This window comes from Pongo abelii, chromosome 8, assembly GCF_028885655.2.
Source record: "Pongo abelii isolate AG06213 chromosome 8, NHGRI_mPonAbe1-v2.0_pri, whole genome shotgun sequence".
NCBI lineage: Eukaryota > Metazoa > Chordata > Mammalia > Primates > Hominidae > Pongo > Pongo abelii.
Window position 1 is genome coordinate 128,905,256 of NC_071993.2, and position 27,156 is coordinate 128,932,411.

Below are 27,156 nucleotides of genomic sequence, written 5' to 3' on the forward strand. Positions count from 1 at the left end.
CACTATGATTCTGAGGCCTCTCCAGCCACGTGGAGCTGTAAGTCCAATTAAACCTCTTTTACTTCCCTGTCTCGGGTATATCTTTATCAGCAGCGTGAAAACGGACTAATACTGTGCCATTGGCCTCTAAGTAAAAGACAAGTGTCTGCAATTCTGGGAACTTTCAGAGAGAGGTAGTATTGGTATTCAGTAATATATGCCTTTCCTTTTCCCCAGCATCTAAACTAATCTAAGAAGTCTGGTTAATAACAAGAGCAGGCATTTAGAAATTTGGATGTCATTTATCAGTATACAAACAGAGTGAGCCTTGACAGGTCCCAACCAAAGCTCAGGTAATGATTTTACGAATGCTACCCAACTAGGTAGAGTCTATACTCAAATGCAGATAACAACCTGTCTAATTTCTACATCACTCCCATTTACAGTTGCAAAAACTGAGACCAGATGAAGTCAAGCAACTTCTCCAAACTGTTACACATTCCTGTGTCACCACCTCCCTTTGCTATCAGAGTATTTATCAATACTCAAAGATAATCAGTCACAATACCTATCACATTCTGTTAGAACTGTGTATCTGTTACTAAGTTATAACCTATTCGTAAAGGGGAAGCCATCCCATTCGTGCTCAACAAATTTTTGTTAAAAAAAAAAAAAAAAAAAAAAAAAGAAGGCATTTCTCACTATCCTACATACTTGTCAGCTCTCTGCATTAGTATTTTCATTCATTTGTTCAACAAATGTATATAAGCATTAAATACCTACTATGTAGCAGGCACATTGTTCGCTACCTAGGACACAAGAAGTTAAATGTCAATTAGATTCTCATGGAATGTATGCACAGGAGATAGACTAGTTCTGGGAAGAAATGTAAACTGCTATGGGGTAGGTGGGTGAATGATGAAATCTAGTCTTAGAATCCAGTAGAGATTACTGGAGTTGAAAAATGATAGACGGGGAATTTGCAAGCTTGGGGGAGGGGCAAAGGGAAGGGGAAAAAAAACGAGAGTACAGTACAGATAAAGGTCTCAAGTGGGGGTAAAAAATGGGAATTCTCTAGTTGGTCAGTGTTCCAAGTTCTAGGCCACAGCTGACAGGGCAAAGATATGAGCTTCTTCAATAGGAGTAATTCTGAATTTAATAAACAGAAAACAGCAAACTTTAAAATGAGGAATAATTATCTTTCTAGTTCCTCATGAGGCTCTCAGCTGTGAAAAAATAATCTGGTACGGTGATTCTCTAGTCTGACTTCATATCAGAATCTTCTGAGCATTAAACAAATCTGATGCCCATGGTTGATCCCAGAGTTCAATTACTTAAAATCTCTGAAGATATGGCCTAAGAACAGGTCTTATGAAAATATTCTCCAGGTCATAAACTCCAGTCAAAACTGACGACTGCAGCAACCAAAGGCTAGGCAGTGCCACACTAACTGTTTCCTCAATGTCTTTCAGAAATGACCCTAAAACTTCCCATTGGCTGACTTTGTGACATTCAAATCTTAGCCTAAACATTCGTCCTCAGAGAGGACCCTCTGACTACACAATCTAAAGTAGCCACACTCAGTTAATTAATGTCTACCACACAGCACTCATCCCTATCTGACATCTGTCTTCTTGATTACTGTTAGCGAACCACTAGAATGGAAGTTCCAAGAGACCAGGGATCTTGCCTATATTGTTCACAGCTGTTATTTCCAGTAGGATCTGAATAAATATTTCCCGGATGAAGGAAAAAAGTAAACCAGAAGGCAAGCAGACATGGGGGTACCTCTCATATAAATGGAATTAAATAAATAATAAATATTTTGAAGCTATAATTCTTATGGATTTGGATTGGATATAATTAAGGTAGACCGAAAAGCACATAGGGTATTTTTAAAATCTTTAACTTAAAACTATATACAGGCTGGCTTGAATTTCCAAGCAGACCTCTACCTAGGAAGGAGACGAAAGAATATAAAATATTTAGTCTGGTCTAGAGTCAACAAAGGTGTCAGCACAAAACGTCTTCATGAAGAGGAAAAGGATGATGAAACTATATTCAACATTTCCACGAATGGAAAAAAAAAAAAAAAAAGACCCAGGTTAAAATATAGGGCAAATTAGAATTTAGCTTAGGCATAATGAAAAACTTTCAAGAGAAATGCTGTGAGACTAGAACGGCCACCACAGATGAGACATAAAAGTGAAATCTGTGCAAGTCCCTAAGTCTAGTATGAAAATACTTCATTTGAATGGGTCGTATACTACATAAAGGAAGATTAATATAAGGACAGCCAGAGTTTTCTTTGAGTCTTATAAATGCATTAAAGTATCTTGAGTACTAGAGTTTTCTGCTCTGAACTAATTTAGATCTAGTACCAGATGAAAATGAGCCAGAAGGATAAAACACTAGTAAAAACGTAAGCAAATCATTATTTTTAGGCAAAACGGAAATATGCTCATACTTTTCCTTCTGTACAGAACATATGTTAAGGCCCATCAAGTGAATTAGTAATTCAGGCATAAAGGAAGTTTTTGAAGATAACCAAAATCAGGGGTTATCTCCCTACAATGTGCACTGAAATATGAGCTCAAAAGAAAACCTCCAAACGCCAGGACACCTTGCTCAGCTTACCTGGACTGTCAATGTAAAACCAGCAAGGCACTGCTTTTTCATCAGTCTCTCAAAGCCAGTGCTACTTTCAGAATCCATAATTTCTGACAATGGAACCATTTCCCCAGTCATTCAGTACTTAACCTCAAAGATCTGGAAATATAATCATCCCCAAATTAAATTAATCACCAAGTCCTGTGAATTATTCCTTTGTAAGAAAGAAAAAAGGCTGGGAGAGGGGGGCGGGGATTTATTGATTTAAAGAGATTTAAGAGACACATCACAAATATAATGTATGAACCTTATTGAGTCCTAAGTCAAACAAATTGACTGTAAAAAAGATTATGAGACAATAAAGGAAACAGGAAATATGAACACTGATCAGGTGACATTTGGAAACGCTGCTAATACTTTCTAGGTATATGATGAGAACATGATTACATTTTCAAAATGCCCTTATCTTTTAGAAATACATACTACAATACTGGCAGATTAAGTGATACTTTTGATTTGCTCCAAAATAATTCAAGAGAGGGTGGAGGTGGGAATAGAGTGAAGGAATAGATGAAATAAATGCATGAAAATTACTAAAGCTGGGTAATGGGTACACAGGGGTTCAATTACACTTTTGTCTTTAATGTGGCATGTCTTAAAACCCCCATTAAGTCATATTTCTATGTGTGGACATATATGTATTTTCTGATTTACTCTGCTCTGCTCTAGAATTGTTGATGACTCCCAGGTGCCTAAGCACCTTAGCCCGGCCTTCAGGGTCCTGCACAGTCCTTCAGTTACCCTTTCCTCTACAAATACATCACCAGAACTTCCCCTTCCAAATCCTTTCTTTTACTGCTTCTTCTCCTTGAAATGTCCTTCTCCATCCTACCTACTTTCTTCTTGAGCTACTCCTTCCTTTCCTCTTCCACATCTTGTATAGTAAAAAACCCATGTCCTCCTAGGCCACTGACCAGACCACTGTATGCCCTGGTTTTATGTAAAATGCCCCTAATCTTCCCCTAGCTCACAAGTTTTAAGTAGAAGATCCATGCATCTTCAGAGCTGAAAGCCTCACTCTAAGTAAAGCAGACGTGTTTGTTATTGCTATCGCAGTGGGTGGAAGGCGGTGGGTCTGCTCCTCTGCATTGGTCTTCACTCTGCAGTTTTTACAGCGGGTTACTCATACTCAGGAAACATCAAAGAGTTTCATTAATGAGAGTCATAAAACTTTTTTTTAAAGGGAAATTCTGAAATATACTTAAATCTCACAATAATGCAATGGATTACAAGAGCAGAAGAGGCTGTGGTTCTCATTACAGAAAGCTTAATTTCTGAGGCAGCAAAGAGATTTCCTTATTAACCCATTCGTCCTTCCTTCAAAGCTTCAAACCCAGTGCCCTGAGATAAAAATTTTATTAGAGATTCATTTTTCTATAATAAAAACACACACATGTGAAAATCAACTTTACCTTATATTTCATCTTGGGACACGAATGAATGTAGAAACCCATATAATAATAGCTGAGTTGAGAAGTTTTCTCATGAAGCTGCCTAGTAAAAGCAATTTCTCTGCCAAAAGAAAAAGAAGAAAGCTGAAGGCAGTTAATTCTGGTTCTAATGTTCAAATATCTATGTAATTTGATGGTAAACATTTGATAAAATCTGATATTAAGCTATCAAAAAATTACAAATATTGAAAGAAAAACTACTTTTAAAACACTATACGATTTCTACTAAAGAAATAATAAACCCCTCTAAATAATTTTAAGCAAATGCATCTAAGTTCAGGTTTTACACTTTATTGGACAAAGTAGCTGATCTAAAATTCAAGCAGCGTAAAATTAAAGAGATCTACAGTGTCCTGTTATTATTCATCATGCCCTACGGTTCTCAAAGAATCTGGGCTTAACAGGTTAAAAACAGTACAGCACATTTTAGAAAACTCAACAGCCAATAAATTTCAGGATGAATAACTATTATGACCATTTACATGCAAAGACTTTCAGCTGCATATGACATCTAATTCATTCCTTTATCTAGGCACAACTTTAATATTTATTTCCCCTAAAACTAGAGAGCAGGAAATACCATGTTATCTCACCACATTTTCTGTATTTGTTGGAATAAGCCAGGTAACTCAAACATAAGAAGTTGTCAGTCTCTCCACTATAACGCCTGTGCATGAAGTGGTTTTCATTTGTATCCTGATAAACCTTGGCACAGAATTTCATTCTACTTGCCCAGCTAAATGACTGGTTTGAAAGTGCTTAGTAAAACTTCAGTATATTTCTAAAGTATGAGGAAAGTAGTTTTGTTTTTATGTTTGTTTCTTGAAGGTATTCCTTTATTAGTAGCAATTGATGCTTGAAATTCTAAAGAAATGTATTTGTAATGCAATATTCTGTGCGTTTTTCTACTTCAAATTTAAACCCTTAAAGAATTATTACCATAAGAATTCATTTTTAAATTAAAAGTATTTCTAAATCCAACCAGACTAAACATTATTAGCCTGTAACAGAATAAATCCTATTCCCAGAATTAATCCATTCTCAAGGTTTAAACTGAGGAAAGAATGCACTGACACAAGCAAGCGTAAGATCACCAATTCTCAGAAGGCCCACCCAGCCAGGGTACCAATTCTCTTGGTCCTGCCCACCTCAGTTCATTTCATCACCTCTCCCCGGATTTGTTCAGGCCCCAAACCTTGGAGTTATCCTTCATTCTTTTCTTCTCATCCCAATGTCCAATCCATCAGCAGGTCTTTTGGGCTTTCTCTCTAAAATATGACTTGAATCTGACCACTTCTTACCACCTCCACCTCAGATATTCCGGGTCAAGCACCATTATGGTACCCTTGGATGACTACAGCAGCCTCCCAGCAGCCTCCTGTTTCCACTCTTGCCCCTCCATAATCTCCACAGAACAGGCCAAGTAATCTTTTACAATATTAATCAGATCTCCCAATCCCCAACCCCAGCAGTGGGTTGGCACCACATATAAATAAAACCCAACCTCCCCACCCTATCCTACAAGCGCTATTCCACCTGCCTCCTTCTCACCAACTCCACCTGCCTCCTTCTCACCAACTCCACCTGCCTCCTTCTCACCAACTCCACCTGCCTCCTTCTCACCAACTCCACCTGCCTCCTTCTCACCAACTCCACCTGCCTCCTTCTCACCAACTCTACCTGCCTCTCTGCCCCTTGCATAAGGCTCTCTACGTCCTTCCCTACACCTGAGCCCAAAAGACATTTTTGTTTTTCCTGGCCACCTCGGGGCATTTAGATTTGCTACCCTTCACTTGAACTTCTTCCCACCCTCAGATTTTTACAAGACTGGTTCCTTTTCTTCTTCCTTTGCCCCTGAAATGTCACCTGTTCTCTATGAGGAAAGACCAATCTATATAAAACAGGCTTCATGCCCACCACCTCTAATTTTATTTGTGTCACAGTGCTAGGGAGTATCTGAAATTAAGTTGTCTGTTTTATTATTTATGGTCTGCTTGGACAAACCAGAAACCTTATTCATGTCTATGAGTGTAACTACCTTTTCAAAATGTATCTTTCTAAAAATATGCAAACAAATGCCATGCTCATGATCCCCAATTCAAACAATTCTTATATCTACAGGCTATGGATAAGCAGAGGCTGATTACAAAAATCAATTAAAAAAATAAAAAAATAAAAATCTACAGGTTACATTATATAAATCTAAAAACATAAAACTATATTGATTGTTGGATTGCTTAAGAAACTTAAGAAATTGAGGGGAAAATATTTCACCAAAATACATTAAAATCAAAAACGGAATTAGCAACTGGTGACCTACTTTCTCCAATTTTGCTTCAAGAGGTCAATCCCCTGGCTGCCTTTCCTTTTCTATAAACTCCACAACTCATCTTCTCAAGAGCACCAAAAGGAAGTGACAAGAGCGCAGAGCAGCCGCAACCATCCCACCCTCAACTGGCAAACTTTTCATGACCTCAGGCTCCTCTCCTGCTCCCTCCCAGCTCTCCAGCTCTAGTATTTGCAGGGATATACAAGGCGATCAATAGAACTCCTGCTAACTTTGCTGGGAATTAATTATTTACCATATCAATATCTAAACTATCACTCAGTTTATTAAGCCATGAAATATTTCGGACATAGGCCAGAGCTTATTATGTAGCAATAAATCTCACCCTTAAAAATCCATCTGAGAAGCCTAGAAAAATCTATAACACATTGTGAAGTGATAATACAAAAATAAAACCAAACAAAACAAAAAACCAGCAATTATTTGAAAGAATTGACTGATTTGGGTATAAAGAAAATATATCTTTTCTGAAATAAAACTTCTGAAGTTATATAATAATTGCAAAATCTAAAGTTATAAAACATGAATACTTTAAATTATCAATTTCAATTTCAGTGAGAGCACCAACAGCCATAAATATTTTTAAACTACTTTATACAAAAATGTGATTAAATACATAAGAATAAAAAGACTGTTATAGAGATCTATTGTAAATATTATGTAATTGTGGATTTGTTAAAACTTGGCATTAAGAAAAAGTCAAGTTGAAAATGCTAAGACAAAGAACTTTATATTGTGGGCCACTGAAACACACACAATCACTTATGGACCAGATTTTTAAAAACATTAAATTGCTGATTTAATGAAAAATTTCAACTCTTTTATAATTCATAAAAAAGCACATACACAAAAATAATCTGGCAGTACATTTTACTGTGACATGAAAACGTGACCATCAGACATGAAGACTGAGAGATGAAAAGAGAAAAGTATGACACAATAGTAAAGAGTGAGAAAAAGAGAGACTCAAGCTCCCAGATAAAAGAAAAATAGTTCCCAAACCTCCTTCCCTCCTCCATCACATATACACATAGACAAACAGAAATAAATAGAGAAAACTGGAGGAAGACTCCAATCTTCTCACCATTAAAAATGTTTTGTGCTGCATACATATGTTTGCAGCCATGGACACAAAAGGGAAATTATCTTTTGATGAGGGTCATAAATTCAACCAGTCAGCCAGGGATTCCCCAGGTCTGTTCTGTATACATGTATATTTCTTCCAGTAGACTCATATTACTTTGATTCGTTTACACCACATTAACTTAACTTTTAATTAATAGTGAAAAATATAAAGCTGAATGCAGTAGTACAAGCCTGTAATTCCAGGTACCTGAAAGGCTGAGGAAGGAGGATCACTTGAGCCCAGGAGTTTGAGACCAACCTGGGCAACACAGCAAGACCCCATCTCATTTGAAAAGGAAAAAAGAAACTAGAAGATAGTGATGACAAGAATATAAGTCATATAACGTTTAAGGAATATAAGTAGTTCTGACAGGGGGGCTTAAATAAATGTATAAACAACAAAACCTACCCACAAATACAACGACTTCTTAACTAGATGGATACCTTAAAAAGCTGGAGAATTACCATCAGACACTGGCATCAGTTCTAAAGGTAGTACCTTATAAATACAATATAAAAGTACTAGAGATTATAGATTATAGATACTAGTTATACATAATATTTACTTATATATTACATAACTATATACTTATATAATATGTATATTTCCTATAAACTAGTTAAATGACATTTATTTTAAAATTCAATGTGACTTTAAATATATTGTTCTTAAATGAAAATTACAAATTATATATAATTATATATTATATAGGAGTATTTAACTCATATAGAATACCTATTACCTATTATATAGTAGTGTGTATTCTATATGAGACTAGCAACAAATCATTATAATACACTGTCAATTAGGACTTCTACTGTTACATAATTAAATATAATCAAATGAGTAATTATTTGAAGTTCTATATAACCCACTATAATAATGGCAAAAAGCAATCTTACCGTAGTGCAGAGTAGACGCCCAAAGAGAGAAACGAATAATCAGGATCGTAGTACAAATACACAGATGATACACAGTTTGGGAGGATGTCAATCACCCCCACAGCAATGATCTTTCCATCAAGCCAGTACTGCTGGTGAAAGGAGCCATAGCCACAATCTGGCCCATTAGGGGGAGTCTCTGCCTAAGAAAAAGCAGAGGCACAAACACAAACTGTTAGCCATTTTTTTAATATTAAAATAATCTTATAATTAATATATAATATACTTTCATTTTCCTCAGGTTAATAAGTCCTCAACTTTCCTCTTTGTTTCCATCATCATCCCTAGTCACACCCTATATTAAGTTGCAAAACTTTTTCATCATAGAAATACTGACTAAATACAAAATTCAAAAAGAGAAATCAATTCATGTTTTCTTCAATTTACTTGTTTTAATACTTGACAATAGGAAATACAGCATTTTACAGGGTAAGAAAATCACTATTAAACTATGTCCTTCCATTTCTATACTACTCAGGCATACACAGGAACAAAATAATGGCATTCGCAGCAACCTGGATAGAGTTGAGGACCATTATTCTAAGTGAAGTAACCCAGGAATGGAACACCAGACATTGTATCTTCTCACTTATAAGAGGGAGCTAAGCTATGAGGACACAAAAACATAAGAATGACACAATGGACTTTGGGGACTTAGACGGAAGGGCAAGAGGGGGTGAGGGATAAAAGACTACACATTGGGTACAGTGTACACTGCTTAGGTGATGGCTGCACCAAAATCTCAGAAATCACCACTAAAGGACTTACTAAACACCACCTGCTCCCCAGAAACCTACTGAAATAAAATAAATAAATAAATAAATAAATAAATAAACTATGTTCTTCTATTTCACACAAAGGTTAGGAAAGAAATGCATGAGAAAAATATGAGGAACATAAAAGAAAAGGGTGGGGTGAGATACTGCCAGTTAAGCCTGTTCTGTGAGTGTCCCAGCTCTGAGAAGGTACACAACCCCATTATATCTTCTAGGTGAGAGTTCTTGTGTAAGTACAAAGGACTATGATACTTCTCCTTATTAGTCAAAGGAAAACAAAGTTATTCTTCATTATTATCTTAATTTAACTATAACTTCACAGGAAAAATCTAGAGATTTCAGAATATAACCATCTTCCTGTAAATATAGCTAGTTAAATGACATTTCTCATTTTAAAATTCAACATTTTAAATATAACTGATCTTAAATGAAAACAATATAAAGAACATTATCAAGCAGCATAAAACAGGCTTTCCTGGAGACTGAGTGAATGTTAGAGATTACTAATTCAAGTGAACAAATACAACACTACTTGTACATCATTTTCACACAGCTAAAATCAGAGAATGTATATGAATAAAAGCTAGAAGAGAATAAACAAAAATGAGAACAGGTTGAATAACACCAAAACCAAGCAAAAAAATCAAGAAAATAAATCTACAAATCAGTCTCTCATAAACGCAGATGCAAAAATCCTCAACAAAATATTGGCAAATCAAATCCAACAATATATAAAAAGAATTATATCATGAACAAAAGAGAAATTTATTCTAGGTGTGCAAGGCTGACTTCACATTGGAAAAGCAGCTTTTTAAAAGGTAATTAATGAACAATCAATGTAATTCACCACATCAATAGGTCAAAAGAAGAAGTATCATATGATCATATCAATTGATGCAGGAAACATTACTGGCAAAACCCAACACCTGTTCATGGCTAATCACTCTTAACAAACTAGGAACAGAGGAAAGTTTTCTCAATTGGCTAAATAATATATATGCAAAAACCCACAGCTAACAGCATACTTACTAGTAAGAAAGAACAAGGTAAGGATATCCCCTCTCATCACTCCTAGTCAACATCATATTAGAAAGCTTAGCTTGCGCAATAAGAAAAGGAAATAAAAGGTGTATAGACTGGGAAGGAGGAAAAGCCTGTCTTTCTTTATAGATAACGTGACTGAGGTAGGTTAAAACAAACAAACAAAAATCAATAACAACAAAAAACTGAAATAAGCAATTACAGCAAGGTCCCAGAATACAAGGGTAATATACAAAAGTCAGTTGCTTTTCTATACACCAACAATGACTGGAATTTGAAATTAAGAAAACAATACCATTTACAATACAACAAAAAATGAAATGTTTAGTTATAAATCAAAATATATACAGAAAACTACAAAACTCTGACAAAAGGAATCAAAGATCTAAAAAACCAGAAAAATATTATGTGTACATGGATTAGAAGACAACATTGTCATGACCTCAGTTTTTCCTAAGTTGATATATACATTTAATGTAATCACAATCAAAATCTCAGCAAGCTATTTTGCAGCTATCAAAAAACTGATTCTAAAGTTTATGTAGAGACAGAAGTCTCAGACTAGCCGACCCAATACTGTGAAAGAAAAAAGTTGGAAAAAAGTGTTGACACTCCCAATGTCAGCACTTGCTATAAACCTGTAATAATCAAGATAGAGTGGTATTGGTGAAAGAACAGACATAGGTCAATGAGATAAAACAGACACACACAAATACAGTCAAATGATCTTTGACAAAGCAGCAAAGGCAATGCAATAGATAAAGAATACTCTTTACAATAAATGGTGCCGTTAACAACCAGACATCGATACGCAAAAAAAAAAAAAAAAAAAAAAGGAATCCAGACACAGACCTTACACCTTTCACAAAAATTAACTCAAAATGGACCATAAACCTAAATATAAAATGAGAAACCAGAAAACTTCTAGATGATAATATAAAAGAAAATCTAGGTGAACTTAGGTTTGTCAATGAGTTTTTAGATAAAACACCAAAAGCACAATTCATGAAACAAAAAAACTGCTAAGTTGTACTTTATTGAAATTAAAAACTTCTGCTCTGTGAAAAACATTGTTAAAAACTCAAGTCACAGACTGGGAGAAAATCTTGTAAAAGACATATCTAATAAAGAACTGGTATCCAAAATATACAAAGACTTTCAAAATTCAACAAGAACAACTACCCAATTAAAAAGTAGGCAAAATATTGGGTGCGGTGGCTTATGCCTCTAACCCCAGTGCTTTGGGAGGCCGACGTGGGAGGATCCTCCGAGCCCAGGAGTTCAAGGCTGCAGTGAGCTAAGATCGTGCCACTGCACTTCAGCCTATGCGACAGAGCAAGACCCTGTCTTTATTTTTAAAAATAAGGGAGAAGGGGCAAATGATCTGAACAGAGACCTCACCCCAAGATGTACAAATAGCAAACAAACATATGAAAAGATGCTCAATATCACTTACCATTAGGGAACTGCAAATTAAAACAATGAGATAATACCTCAAAACTACTAGAGTGGCTGAAATCCAAAAACTGAATAAATACCAAATGCTGGTAAGGATGCAGAGTAACAGGAACTCTCATTCAGATGGTGGGAATGTAAAATGGTATAGATGATTTAGGAGTTTCTCATAAAATTAAAGATCTCAACATAAAAAAGAGCAATCACATTCCTAGGTATTTATCTAATTGATTTGAAAACTTATGTCACACAAAAACCTAAAACCCTATAAGTGAATGTTTATAACAGTTTTATTGATAACCACACAAAACTGGAAGCAACCAAGATGTCCTTCAATAGGCAAATGGATAAACTATGGTACATCCACACAATGAAAGATTATTCAGCAATAAACAGAATAACTATCAAGACACACACACAAGAAACTTTACATACTGCTAAGTGAAAGATGCCGATCTGAAAAGGCTATATCCTGCACGATTCCAATTATAGGCACGTCTCATTTAATTGCACTTTGTTTTATTGTGCTTCACAGATAATGAGTTTAAAAAAAAAAAAGCTGAAGGTTTGTGGCAACCCCATTAGCAAGTCTATTGGGACAATTTTTCTAAGCATGTGCTCATGTCATTAGCATTTTTTAGCAATAAAGCATTTTTTATTTAAGGTATGTATGTTGTTTTTTCAGATATAATGTTACTGCATACTTAAGAGACTACAGTGTAAACATAACCTTTATATGCTCTGGGAAACCAAAAATTTTGTGCAAGTGACTTTATCATGATATTTACTTTATTGCAATGGTCTGGAACCAAATCTACACTATCTCCAAGGTATGCCTGAAGACTCTGTAAAAGGCAAAACTACAGGGACAATAAAAAGATTAGTGTTGGCAGGAGTTTGTGGGCTATTAGGGGAATGATGAATAGATGAAGCACAGGAACTTTTAGGTGGTGAAACTATTCTATATGATATTGCAGCAATAATAGATCATCAAAAACCCATAGAACATTACAACACAAAAGAATGAATTGTAATGCATACAAATTTTTAAAAAATCATTTAGGAGGTTGCAGCGTCCCAGGAAGAAACACAAGCTGTGACAAGTGAATCTAACTATATTACAAATGTATGAAACCACCTTACTGAAAGTGCTGAGGGAGGGGAAAGGTGCTGACCTAAGCAACTCTGGAAACGAAAGCGGCTTCTAAGAATGAAGGTAAAAGGAACTCTGCACCTAAACACCGTATCCTACTTGATAAAGTTGTTTCCCATAGAGTTACTGGTTAACAATTCTGATACTTCTACACATGAATACTGGAGGTGACCAATTCAGTAAACGGATGGCAGATAGTAAGAATCAGGTTTCTTACAGTTAGAGTGGGAATGTACAGATAAGCAACGGAAAAAAGGTACAAAGATTCATGTGCTAATGGATTAGAGTTGGAGACACTAATAAGAACTCATGTTTAGCTTAGTATAGATGCAGTTACACACAGAAATATTTATAAATGTGCACAGATTATAGATATGTGCATATATATGCATTAGCATACACACATATTTCTTTGTTCTGTCAGCTGAGAGGGTCTAGAAGAAACAACACCCCAGGAGCAATGAGCATTCCTAGCACCCAGATCTTGGTGTCTAACACTATTCTGCAATAAAAGAAACCAGGGCCCCCAAGGAGAAATAGCTGATTCCAGAACTCAGGCAGGAAATATACAAGATCAGCTTGAAGTACCAGAAAGTAAAGTAGTACTATTCAAAAAAAAAAAAAAAAAAAAACCCAAAACCAAAATACCCAACATTGAGGGGGTATACCAATGGAGCACAGAAGTCTATTGAAAGAGCAACCAATGCACAAAGCCAGAACAATCTGAGCAACAAAATAAAACAGTACTGACTTTATAATCCCAAGTATGAAATAAATATTCATTAGTCCACACTGATATATATGATTGAATAAATTAATAAATGAGGCAGAAGACACAAATCTCCCATGCAGAAGAATTCCAGACAGTTTATGTAGCTATTCTGCCCTAAAGGTAGGGGAGCATAACTCCCTACTACTTAAGTGCAGGCCGCACACAACTCCCTTCCAAAGAGTATTGTATGAAAGGAAGAAAATGGATTAACTGTGGAGATTATCAAGGTTAACAACCACCACAAGAGAGGATTTACTAAGGCGCTAGCACCATCAGCAATTTCTCAGACTTCCATTGGTGGTGTTAAAATGCTGTTTGGGGCTGGTCTGAGGGCGGTAGTGTTTACGACTAACTGATAACAACCAGTACAGATTTCTTTGTTCCTTCTCCATTCCCACTGATTCATTTGACTAGCCTGCCTAAATAAATAAATAAATAAATAAATAAATAAATAAAATGTTATCTGGGCAATAAATACACCTTTAAACTTTAAAGCGTTTCCATGAATGATAAATTATGTCAAAAACCAGTTTTAGTATTCACTGTCATATACAGCATTGCTCTTTAAAAAAGTCTTTATTTCCATAGAAACAGATACAATACAAAGAGTAAAGCAGGTGAGCAAAAACAAGCACTAACCAAAAGAAAACTGGAAGAAATGTTAACCTGTTATAACTACAACAGTGAATGGACACCAATATTCTATCTAACATGCTACTGAACTGGAAGCCTAACCACCTACCTCAGAAATCAGAAGGCCCAACTATGTAACAAGAAATAAACAAATTTCTACATATTAGTGAATTTTATGAAAACCATCTTTTAAAAACGTAAGCCTCAAGGCTGATAGGAATGAGACTACCTGTCTTTAAAAATAATCATGTGGCCGGGTGCAGTGTCTCACGCGTGTAATCCCAGCACATTGAGAGGCCGAGGTGGGTGGATCACAAGGTCAGGAGTTCAAGACCAGCCTGGCCAACACAGTGAAACCCTGTCGCTACTAAAAATACAAAAAATTAGCAGGGCATGGTGGTGGGTACCTGTAATCCCAGTTACTCAGGGGGCTGACGCAGGAGAATCACTTGAACCCGGGAGGCGGAGGTTGCAGTGAGCCGAGATCGTGCCACTGTACTCCAGCCGGGGTAACAGAGCGAGACTCTGTCTCAAAAATAGTAATAATAATAATAATCGTGAAAGGCCAGGCACGGTGGCTCATGCCTGTAATCGCAGCACTTTGGGAGGCCAAGGTGGGCAGATCACGAGCTCAGGAGATCGAGATCATCCTGGTCAACACAGTGAAATCCCGTCCCTACTAAAAATACAAAAATTAGCCTAGCGTGGTGGCATGTGCCTGTAATCCCAGCTACTCAGGAGGCTGAGGGAGGAGAGTTGCTTGAACCAGGGAGTCAGAGGTTGCAGTGAGCTGAGATCATGCCACTGCACTCCAGCATGGGGACAGAGCGAGACTCCATCTCAAAAAAAGAAAAAAAAATAATTGTGAACAGGCCAGGTGTGGTGGCTCACACCTGTAATCCCAGCACTTTGGGAGGCCGAGGCGGGCGGATCACGAGGTCAGGAGATCGAGACCATCCTGGCTAACACGGTGAAACCCCATCTCTACTAAAACTACAAAAAATTAGCCGGGTGTGGTGGCACATGCCTGTAATCCCAGCTACTCGGGAGGCTGAGGCAAAAGAATCACTTGAACCTGGGAGGCGGAGGTTGCAGTGAGCTGAGATCACATCACTGAACCCTGGCCTGGGCGACAAGAGCAAGACTCCATCAAAAAAATAATAATAATAATTGTGAACGAAAGCAGCCACTGCGGTGACATGGAAACTAAGAAAAGCTGTCAGTCTGTGATATTTAAGGTGGAAAGCCTGTCAAATGTCAGAAAACTGACAAGTCAAAAGCTAATTAGGCAGCTCTAAAATAAGTCTAAATTCTTCCATAACTTCAGTGTAGTATATCATTCTAGGACTCATTAAATCTAATGTGTGTTCATTCATTCATTCATTAAAAAACGTATTTATCGGCTGGGTGTGGTGGCTCATGCCTGTAATCCCAATACTTTGGGAGGCAGAGGTAGGCCGATCATTTGAGGCAAGGAGTTCGAGACCAGCCTAGCCAACATGGCAAAACCCCGTCTCTACTAAAAACACAAAAAATTAGCCAGGTGTGGTGGTGGGGGCCTGTAATCCCAGCTACTCAGGAGGCTGATGCAGGAAAATCGCTTGAACCCGGAAGGCAGAGGCTGCAGTGGGCCAAGATCGCGCCATTGCACTCCAGCCTGGGTAACAAGAGTGAAACTCAAAAAAAAAAAAAAAAAAGGGCCAGGTGCGGTGGCTCATGCCTGTAATCCCAGCACTTTGGGAGTCCAAGGCGGGAGGATCAACTGAGGTCAGGAGCTCGAGACCAGCCTGGCCAACATGGTGAAACCCTGTCTCTACTAAAAATGCAAAAATTAGCTGGGCATGGTGACGGGCGCCTGTAATCCCAGCTACTTGGGAGGCTGAGGTAGGAGAACTGCTTAAACCCAGGAGACGGAGGTTGCAGTGAACCAGGATCACGCCACTGCACTCCAGCCTGGGTGACAGAGCGAGACTCCTTCTACACACACACACACACGCACACAAAAAAAAGTATTTATTAAGAACATAAGTATGCTCATGCCTGTAATCCCAGCACTTTGGGAGGCCGAAGCAGGCAGATCACCTGAGGTCAGGAGTTCAAGACCAGCCTGGCCAACGTGGTGAAACCCCTTCTCTACTAAAAATACAAAAATTAGCCAGGCGTGGTGGCACACACCTGTAATCCCAGCTACTCAGGAGGCTGAGGCACAAGAATTGCTTGATCCCTGGAGGTGGAGGTTACAGTGAGCCACGATCGCCCCATTGCACTCCAGCCTGGGCAACAGGAGCAAAACTCCGTCTCAAAAAAAAAAAAAAAAAAAAAAGAACATAAGTATAATCTCAATAAGCACATTATTAAATAAACAATGCATTCTGTTAAGCCTAAATATAAATCAGTCTTACTTGTTGTACCAGCTGGAAATACTTGTTCAAATTACAATTACCTTCTCAGTTTCTGATTTTCATCATGTTTCTCATCCCTGGACCTCCCATCTGAAAACCTGTTTCAGTTACTTCATAGGTTTGTTCTCCCCTGAGTCCAGTCATAACCAATTTGTCCTACCATAGACATTACTCCCATCTCTCAATTCCTGTGGAAGCTGGGGTCTTCCCCAAATGCAGAGCACTTCCTGTAAGATATGGGCTGCCTCATAATTACTTAGGAAACAATAAGCTATATACCTATCTACTCTGCCTCCCATCACTTCACAGATGATCCAAGAAAAGCAGGTCAGAGGCCATTTTCCTAAAAGATAACTGGTCGACTCAGCACTCTTGGTTAATAATGATCTGCTCTTCTCAATTTGGCTAGTAAGTCAATCAGTACAATTTTTTTCAACAGGTACATGGCAGCTGTGGAGAATAAGTTGGAGGTGAGCCTGAGATATTGATTCTCTTTGCATTCCTTGCAGCTAGAGCAGCCAGAACCCCCAGATCACTCACGCCTAGCTAAGAAATTCAGGAAAAAAAAAAAAATTCAGTGCCTGCCCTCCAATACCATAAACTGATTTAACAAACATGTCTGATGTTTGTTTATGAACACATCTGGTCATGCTGCAGCTAGGAGTTTGCCCTTACTGAAGAATCAATACAAAGATTTATCTATAAGAGTGGTCATGCAGTATTGTTTTTATAGAGAAAAACTAGAAACTAACTCACTATCAAATAATGAAGTGGTGAATTACCTCAACCTATCCACACAGTTGCATTGAGTATTCCATGCAGCAATTAACAACATAAGCATTTCGTTATATGTCCTAACACAGAGAAGCTTGAAAACACCAAGAATGAACCTGTTTTTAAAATAGAATCAACACTAAACAATACATACATACAAATTATTTAGCCCACTGGAGGGGTATCCTCCAACTCTCTATACTCTCCTCTACCACCCCACCCCAACTAGGTCCAAAAGAGCTATGTCTTACAACAGTCCCTTAACTTAGCTTTCCAGGAGGCTCAGTCATCCATTCCTAGAGAAGCCTCCTTAATTCACTTACCATTCTCTATTTACTGCCTTGAGAATTCTACTTCAATATGTGGAATTGTATTTCCTTAAACCTTAGTCAAAAAGGTAATCATGTCTTGGTATCACGAAATAATTTTGAACTTGAGGACCCTCTGAAAGGGCCTCAGGGACCCCTGGCATTACCAGGCCACACTCTTGAGAATCACTGATATCCATCTATTTTGGAAATACAGGTAGGAGAGGAGCCTGCCAACTGTAAGCGGCAAATAGAAAGTGAGCAGGTTATAGGATTCAAAGTCAAAAGATCTGGATTTGAGCCCTAACTCCACTGTACACTTTTCTGGCTATTTGAACTAAGAAAGACAGTAATTTAACTTCTTTTAAGAGTTTCAGGCCAGGCACGGTGGCTCACGCCTGTAATCCCAGCACTTTGGGAGGCCGAGGTGGGTGGATCACGAGGCCAGGAGATCGACACCATCCTGGCTAACACGGTGAAACCCCGTCTCTACTAAAAATACAAAAAATTAGCCAGGCATGGTGGCGGGAGCCTGGAGTCCCAGTTACTCGGGAGGCTGAGGCAGGAGAATGGCGTGAACCTGGGACGTGGAGTTTGCAGTAAGCCGAGATAGCACCACTGCACTCCAGCCTGGGCGACAGAGCGAGACTCCATCTCAAAAAAAAAAAAAAGAAAGAATTTAAGTGTCCAGGCAGGGTGTGGTGGCTCGCAGCTGTAATCTCTGCACTTTGGAGGCTGAGGCGGGCAGATCGCTTGAGTCCAAGAGTTTGAGACCAGCCTGGCAACATGACGAAATCCTATCTCTACTAAAAATACAAAATACTAGCCAGGTATGGTGGCACATGCCTGTACTCCCAGCTACTCTGGATGCTGAGGTGGGAGGATCGCTTGATCCTGGGAGGCAGAGGTTGCAGTGAGGCAAGATTGTGCCACTGCACTCCAGCCTGGGCAACAGAGCAAGACCCTGTTTCAAAAAATAAAAACATAAAAAATAAAAGTTTCAATGTCTGCATTTTTCGAACAAGAATCATACTACCGGTCAGTCTCAATTGTCATTAGTTTTGAGAAATTACAATACACAAATAAAAGCACTTTGCAGACTATAAAAAGTTTAGGTCAGTTTTTGTTTTTGTTTTGTTTTGTTTTTTTGAGATGGAGTCTACAAAATTACATCAGTAGCTAACTTAACAGCAAAGTTACTTAAACAGCAGTTATCTTTCATTTCCTCATACATAAACCTGTCATGTGATTAGCAAAATTTAGTCATTTATCTTTACCAGTCTGCAGTTTTGCATATTTTGGATATGTGAAAGAATTAATTAACTAATTCCTCAATTTCAAGGATTTAGCTGATAACAAGAAAAAATAATAATAAATTTCACCTCTACCTATACAAAAGAAAAACCACCCTAAATGTTGGGGAGGAAAGGAATGACTTCTGTGATTAATGACCTATGTGGTATAATACCAAAAGCACTGTGTAGAAATGTCATCAATATTAATAGGCTAATTCTGGCTTCCAGTCAAACTGCTCCCAAAATGGGTGCATATTTACTCTGATAAAGTATACCTGTCTCTTTACCCACCTGCTTCTATGTACCTTAGTTATGCCCAGAAAACTGAAAAGGCTCAAAAGAACAGGAGACTGGAGAGTCATATGCCAGGCATCAGGCCAGTATTTGAGGGGATTTACTACGAAGTTCAAAGATAGGAAGACTGAAAGTCTTCAGGGGCTTTAAGAGAGCAGAACCTGAGTTCTCCTCTCTTCCAAAGCAGCTGAAAATACCTCTCCCACATTGTACCTGTACAACACAAAAATCTATGATTAGACAATTAATGTCCCGAATTTTTAGTAAATAACAGTTAATGGAGGTACCCAAAGGTAATCCTTTTAGGCACCTGATACAAAGTCTGCATTGTGTTAAAATAACTTAGTCCTGCAACTGTTTTGCTTTTTTATTTATTTTTTTTAACAGTTTCATGAAATACTTCACCGAAGTTTGAAAAATAGAAACACACATTTTGGGAGGCAGAGGCAGGCAGCTCACTTGAGGTCAGGAGTTTGAGACCAGCCTGGCCAACATGGTGAAACCCCTTCTCTACTAAAAATACAAAAATTAGCCGGGCATGGTGGCAGGTGCCTGTAATCCCAGCTACTTGAGAGGCTGAGGCAGGAAAATCACTTGAACCCGGGAGGCGGAGGTTGCAGTGAGCTGAGATCGCACCACTGCACTCCAGCCTGAGCGACACAGCAAGACTCTGTCTCAAAAAAATAAATAAATAATAGAAACACAAAGATGTGCTAAGCCACTGTGGCTTCAAAATCTATGATTTCTTTAAAACACCAAAAACTAAATTTAAAATTTTGAAATAATAGTCTACAGTTAAGAAATGAAAAAATAATAAATTTGGAGAATGCAACTAGTAATGCTCACTGTTAAAATAGCACACAGTTTTATATAAGTTACTTAAAAATCAAGTGCAACAGATTCCTAATTTTCTGGCTGACAATTAGACACTAACGACAGGGGAAAATCAATTTAGTATTATCAATGGAACGATTATGAGTAATTTTTAAATTATTTTTCTCTATTTTCTGTATGTTTCAATAAACATGCATTAATGTTATAATCAAAAGAGTTTTAAAAAACTAAATTGAAGAGGCCGGGCGCAGTGGCCCAGCACTTTGGGAGGCCGAGGCAGGCAGATCACGAGGCCAGGAGGTCGACACCATCCTGGCTAACACGGTGAAACCTGTCTCTACCAAAAATATAAAAAATTAGCCGGGCGTGGTGGTGGGCGCCTGTAGTCCCAGCTACTCAGGAGGCTGAGGCAGGAGAATGGCGTGAACCCAGGAGGTGGAGCTTGCAGTGAGCAGAGATTGTGCCACTGAACTCCAGCCTGGGGAACAAAGCAAGACTCCGTCTCAAAAAAAAAAAAAAAAAAAAAAACTAAATTGAAGAATTACTGATTCAGGTCAGGCATCCCAAAAATGCTCCATAATCAGAAACTTTTTGAGCACTGAGAAATAATGTTCAAAGGAAATGCTCATTGGAGCATTTCAGATTTTAGATTTTCAAGCTTGGGATGCTCAACCAGTAAGTATAATGAAAATATTCCAAAATCTGAAAAAATCCAAAATCCGAAATACTTTGCTTCCAGGCATTTCAGATATGGAATACTTAATGTGTAATTATTAAATAGAACAGATAAGGAATACTCAACCTAAATCATTGTTAAAAAAAAAAAATAGGTGGTAGAAAGATTATCTGAAAAGAGTAATTATTGGGTGTCTTAGTCTATCCAGGTGGCTATAACAAGATACCTTAGACTGGGCATTTTATAGAGACTCACCATGCACAATTCTCAAGGCTGGGAAGTGCAAGTTCAAGGCACCAACATATTTGGTCTCTGGTGAGGGTTTGTTACTCATAAATGGTGCCTTCTGTCTCCTCACATGATGGTAGGGAAGGCAGCTCCTTCAACCACTTTTATAAGGGCACGTAATCCCATTATTTAGGGCAGAGCATGTACAGCATAATCACTTTCCAAAAGGCCTCACCTCTTAGAATACTATGACACCGAGTATTAGGTTCTAACATATAAATTTTGGGGGACTACCAACAGTCAGACTATAGCACTGGGTATTCTTTCAGTGAAGCTCTAGGCTTGATTTTCTATTGACTGGGTTATTTTACAACTCTGCAGGTGCAGAGGTTAACTTGTAGATTTCTGTTGGGGTGGGGAACAAATAATCCCAAAGGTTATGGTTTACCACCATGTAAGACAATAACCAGTTCAATCACATGCATATTAAATCACATGCATATATCTTAATATCTATACATACTCTTAAATGCTCTTTGTACCAGTTTTAATGCCTTACTGGTTTTGCACTAACTGAGTCAATATTTGGCATGTGTTCATCCTCTATTTGCATGAAGGTCACAATTTTATCTTTTTAAAAATTATAGTCAGCAGTTCTGGAGGTCATCCACTCAGAAGCTCAAATAGACTTGACGGAGCTAAGTAAATGAGAAACACACCTCACAGTCTGTTAAGCTTAAAACAATTTTTCTTGGCTCCCAAAGAGACGCCCATGCAGCCATAAAGCTCCAACTTTGCTCACTGTTTCTCTATGTATTTTTCTCCTTCTCCACTAAGTTTGTGCCTTTGTGTTTCCGGTTCACTCATGACCAATATATTATCCCTAGTGATGGTAGTAATGAGAAAGGAAAAAAAACAGGCAGACAGTTAGGATGGGTCTTCGGTAAAACTCCTTCAAACACAGAAACACCCTAAAAAATCAAGCTGCAGGCACAAATAGAGCAGCCTGGCAAAAACTCAAGCTACAGCTGCACAGGTAAGAAAGCAAGGCCCAATATAGAAGCCTTTGTTTTTGGTGTAATCCACAGGCTCTCAGGAAAAAGTTTCCTTCCCTTTTCAGGCATGTACACAGTTGGTTCCATGGGAATTTGCACAGGGAGGGGTGGACCTTACACAAAACATACCCACAGTTACACAACCAAGAGAAGCTGTACTTTGTGCTTGCCTAAAGACATGCCTGCAGCTGCACAGATAAGGGGCGTTACACAGACAGCTTCACAGGTAAGGGAAGTTACACAAACAGCTACAGAGATGAGGGGGGATTCTTATAAAAGCTTTTGTATTCAACTGTAAAAATGGCAACCCTCTCCTGGGCCCCCTCTCTGCTGTGGACAGCTTTTTTCTTTCGCTTATTAAACTTTCGCTCCAATATCACTCTGTGTCCACACTCCTTAATTTTCTTGGTCGTGAGACAAAGAACTCCAGGTACTACCTCAGATGGCAAGACTGAAACATGGTGCACTGGCAAGATTGTAACAGTAATAGGTAGATTTCATTTACAGTCTCTGTTGGATGGATGACAGAAACCTATTCTCTGTTGGATGACAGATGATGGAGAATCTGGTTTGTTAGTCCTTTTGTTTCTCTATTTGTATATTTGTGAGTTAATCAATCAAGGAGAACAGCTCTTGTGAGATCTGAAACAATGAGTTTCTCTGTTTACTTGTGATCTATGGCTAAAGTTGTAGAACTGAAACGAAAAGCCTTCTACATGTTTCTGCATGTATAATTCGAAAAAGCCATTATTTTCATTGTATGTGAAATATTTTCCTACCTCCAGAGGGTATTAATAAATTACATGTTACAGCTCTTAAACAGAAGAGCTCTGTAAAACTGATTTACAGAGATGAGAAAGCATGTATATAAATTAAAATATTCTCCAAATTCACAGAAACTAAAGAAACTCTTAACAGAAACTGCTAGCTCAGAAACATTTTTAAGAATCCAAGTATAGGCCAGGTGAGGCTGAGGTGGGAGGATCACCCAAGGTCAGGAGTTCGAGATCAGCCTGGCCAACATATGTTGAAACCCTGTTCTCTACTAAAAATACAAAAACTAGCCAGGTGTGGTGGTGGGCACCTGTAATATCAGCTACTCGGGAGGCTGAGGCAGGAGAATCACTTGAACCCAGGAGACGGAGACTGCAGTGAGCTGAGATCACACCACTGCACTCTGACTTGAGCAACATGAGCAAACCTACAGCTCAAAAAAAAAAAAAAAAAAAAGAATCCAAGTATATATAACTAAGGTAAACCTTTGGCTAAATAAAGCTAGTTTAAAATGTTTGGTCTGAGGGGAAAAAAGTTATCTCTTTTCTCAGAATTATCAGTATTAAGTATAATACATGAATGGATTTTTAAAAATAATACAGGCATACCTGGCAGGGCGCAGTGGCTTACACCTGTAATCCCAGCACTTTGGGAGGCCAAGGCGAGCAGATAACTTGAGGGCATGAGTTGGAGACCAGCCTGGCCACCATAAAGAAACCCTGTCTCTACTAAAAACACAAAAATTAGCCGGGTGTGGTGGTGGGCACCTGTAATACCAGCTACTCAGGAGGCTGAGGCAGGAGAATCACTTGAACCCAGGAGGAGGAGGCTGCAGTGAGCCAAGATCACGCTACAGCACTCCAGCCTGGGTGACAGAGCCACAATCTGGCTCAAAAAGATAATAGTAATAATATAGACATACCTTGCAGGTACTATGGATTTTGTTCCAGACCACTGCAATAAAGTGAATATCACAATAAGGCAAATCACATAAATTTTTTGGTTTTCCAGTGAATATTGTTTACACTATGCTGTAGTCTATTATGTGTGCAATAGCACATCTAAATATAATATATATATGTTGATTTAAAAATATTTCAGTGCCAAAAAATGGTGCTGGAAAAATGACACCAACAGACTTGTTCAACATAGGATTGCCACAAACCTTCAATTTGTAAAAAACAGCATATCTGACAAGTACAATGAAGCGTAACAAAATGAAGGATGCCTATGTAGGGGTTGGTTTCTAATGAGAATAGTTCAACTGAACTTCCAAAACTACTCATTGGTTTACTAATCAAAAAAGCTAACATCATACCTCTGTAATGCTGAAGAATTTGAAAAATGTAAGTTTGTGTTCAACTAAATTGAATTATAATTCCGATAAACATTGCTTAGACTTTTTTATTTATAGTAAAATATCCATAAAATTTGTTTGAACCACTTTTTTATTTTTCTTGTTTACTTCACTTTGGGTTTTTTAAAAATTTCAACTTTTATTTTAGACTCAGAGTACAGATGCAGGTTTGTTACACAGGTATGTTGTACGATACTAAGGTTTGGGATACAGATGGTCCCAACACCCAGGTAGCAAGCCTAGTACCCAACAGTTAGTTTTTCAACCCCTGCCCCACTTCCCTTCTTTTTATCATAGCCTCCAGTGTCTACTGTTCCCATCTTTATGTCCATGTGTACCCAAGGTTTAGCTCCCACTTTAGCAAGAACATGTGGTTTTCTGATTCTGTGCTGGTTTGCTTAGGATAATGGTCTCCTGCTGCATCCATGCTGCTACAAGAGACATCATTTTGTTCTTTGTTATGGCTGCATAGTATTCCATGGTGTATATGTACTACATTTTCTTTATCCACTCCACCTTTGATGGGCTAGTTCAGCCACTGTGGAAAGCAGTGTAGAGATTTCTCAAAGAACTAAAAATAGTATTTGGCTCAGCAATCCCATTATTGGGCATATACCCAAAGGAAAATAAATCATTCTGCCAAAAAGACACAGGCACTCAGACATTCATCATAGCTCTATTCACAACAGCAAATAAACAGAATCAACCTAGGTACCCATTTTAACAATTTGTAAGTGTACAGTTTAGCGTCATCAAGTACATTCACATTATCATGTAACTATCCACACAATCCATCCATAATTTTTTTGATCATCCCAGACAGAAACTATGTACCCATTAAATAATTAACTCTCCATTCTCTCCTCTCCGCTGCCCCTGGCAACCATCACTTCACTTTCTAGCTGTAGCCACCTGACTACTCTATGTACCTCATGTAAGTAGATCATATAATATTTGTCCTTTTGTAATCGGCTTATTGCACTTAGCATAATATTGCCAAGGTTCATCCAGCATGTGTGATTGAGAATTTCCCTCCTTTTTAAGGCTGAATAATATTCCATCATATCTATACACCATTTTGTTTATCCATTCATCCACTGACAAATACTTGGGTTGCTTCTACCTTTGGCTACTGTGAATGATGCTGCTCTGAACACTGCTATATTATTCAAGTCCCTATTTTCTTTTGTGTATATATGCACCACAAGTGGAATTGCCAGATGACATGGTAATTCTACTTTTAATGTTTTGAGGAATTGTTACACATTTTTCCACTGCAGCTGTACCATTTCATGTTCCCACCAGCAATGCACAAGAGCTCCAATTTCTCTACAACCATGCCAACACTTACCGTTTTCCATTTTTTTGATAATAGCCCACCTAATAGGTATGAAGTGATATCTCATTTGGGTTTTGCTTTGTATTTCCCCTAGTGATGCTGAACAAATGACAAACATTTTTATATATTTTGGTTTGGGTTGGCTTCCCCATAACTTTGAAGATCCTTAGGTAATTTTAAAACATAAATTAATGTAAATCAACAACTTAAATCATCTTTGGATACCTGAATAGTTTCTAACTAGGAACAAACACTAAAACAATGACCATAATTAAAAGTTTACCTACTTTTCCTTATTTTATACACACACACACACACACACACACACACACTACAGAATGGCTACATCTTTGGGGTCTGTCAACAAACATGCTCATCCTTGCCACTTTAAAATGTATATAAGAAGGTATAAAAGCGATATGTAAGGGCCGGGCACGGTGGCTCACTCCTGTAATCCCAGCACTTTGGGAGGCCAAGGCGGGCAGATCATCTGAGGTCGGGAGTTAGAGACCAGCCTGACCAACATGGAGAAAGTCCGTCTCTACTAAAAATACAAAATTAGCCAGGCGTGGTAGCACATGTCTATAATCCCAGCTACTCGGGAGGCTGAGGCTGGAGAATAGCTTGAACCTGGGAGGTGGAGGATGCCGTAAGCTGAGATCGCGCCATTGCACTCCAGCCTAGGCAATAAGAGCAAAACTCCGTCTCCAGAAAAAAGGAAGAAAGAAAAAAAGGATATGTAAGAAAATCGTGAAATTTGTGACATTTACATACTTTCTCAGTCTGTTATAATGCTCATATAAAACAGTTACTTCTCAATGAGCCACCTCCCAGTTCTCCCTATGAAAGAAAAGTTATTATTTTATTAAGAGATGTAATTAATATGGATGGTTCAGGCCATATTAAGGGCAAAAGTAAGAGACATACATTTGTGTCAGCAGAGTAATGGTGTAAGACTTGATTTTTAGGCCAGGCATGGTGGCTCATGCCTGTAATCCCAACACTATGGGAGGCCAAGGTGGGTGGATCACTTGAGGTCGGGAGTTCAAGACCAACCTGGCCCACATGGTGAAACCCCGTCTCTACTAAAAATACAAAAATTAGACAGGCATGGTAGCAGGTGCCTGTAATCCCAGCTATTTGGAAGGCTGAGGCAGGAGAATCGCTTGAACCTGGGAGGTGGAGGTTGCAGCGAGCAAGATCGTGCCACTGCACTCCAGACTGGGTGACACAGTGAGGCTCCATCTCAAAAAATATAAAATAATTTTTGTAAAAAAGACTTGCTTTTTAAGGAAAATGTGAGTAGGATTATTCCAAAGTGGCAGCTTGTTACAGAACATAAAACAGCATAGTGGAGACAAAACTTGAGAAAGTATAGTAGGTTGGGGAAGTGAGTTTTATTGGCGTTGGTCATAATAGTTAAGAATGAGAAAACGCTGTAATACGTGTTGACATGTTGGCTAAGTTCACTTAGTT

The 27,156-nt window shown here is 38.2% G+C and overlaps 1 protein-coding gene across 22 annotated transcripts in view; it reads right to left on the reverse strand.

Moving 5' to 3' along the window:
* The window catches only part of ATE1 (arginyltransferase 1), a 187,865-nt gene that overhangs the window by 90,648 nt on the left and 70,061 nt on the right, over positions 1–27,156 (reverse strand). For 17 of the 22 annotated variants that reach the window (XM_063727090.1, XM_063727088.1, XM_054521524.2 and 14 more), the window contains 2 exon segments: positions 8,476–8,657; positions 4,062–4,161 (listed from right to left, as the gene is read on the reverse strand). In XM_063727090.1, the coding sequence (XP_063583160.1) occupies positions 4,062–4,161; positions 8,476–8,657 (282 nt within the window). 22 annotated transcript variants of the gene reach the window in all.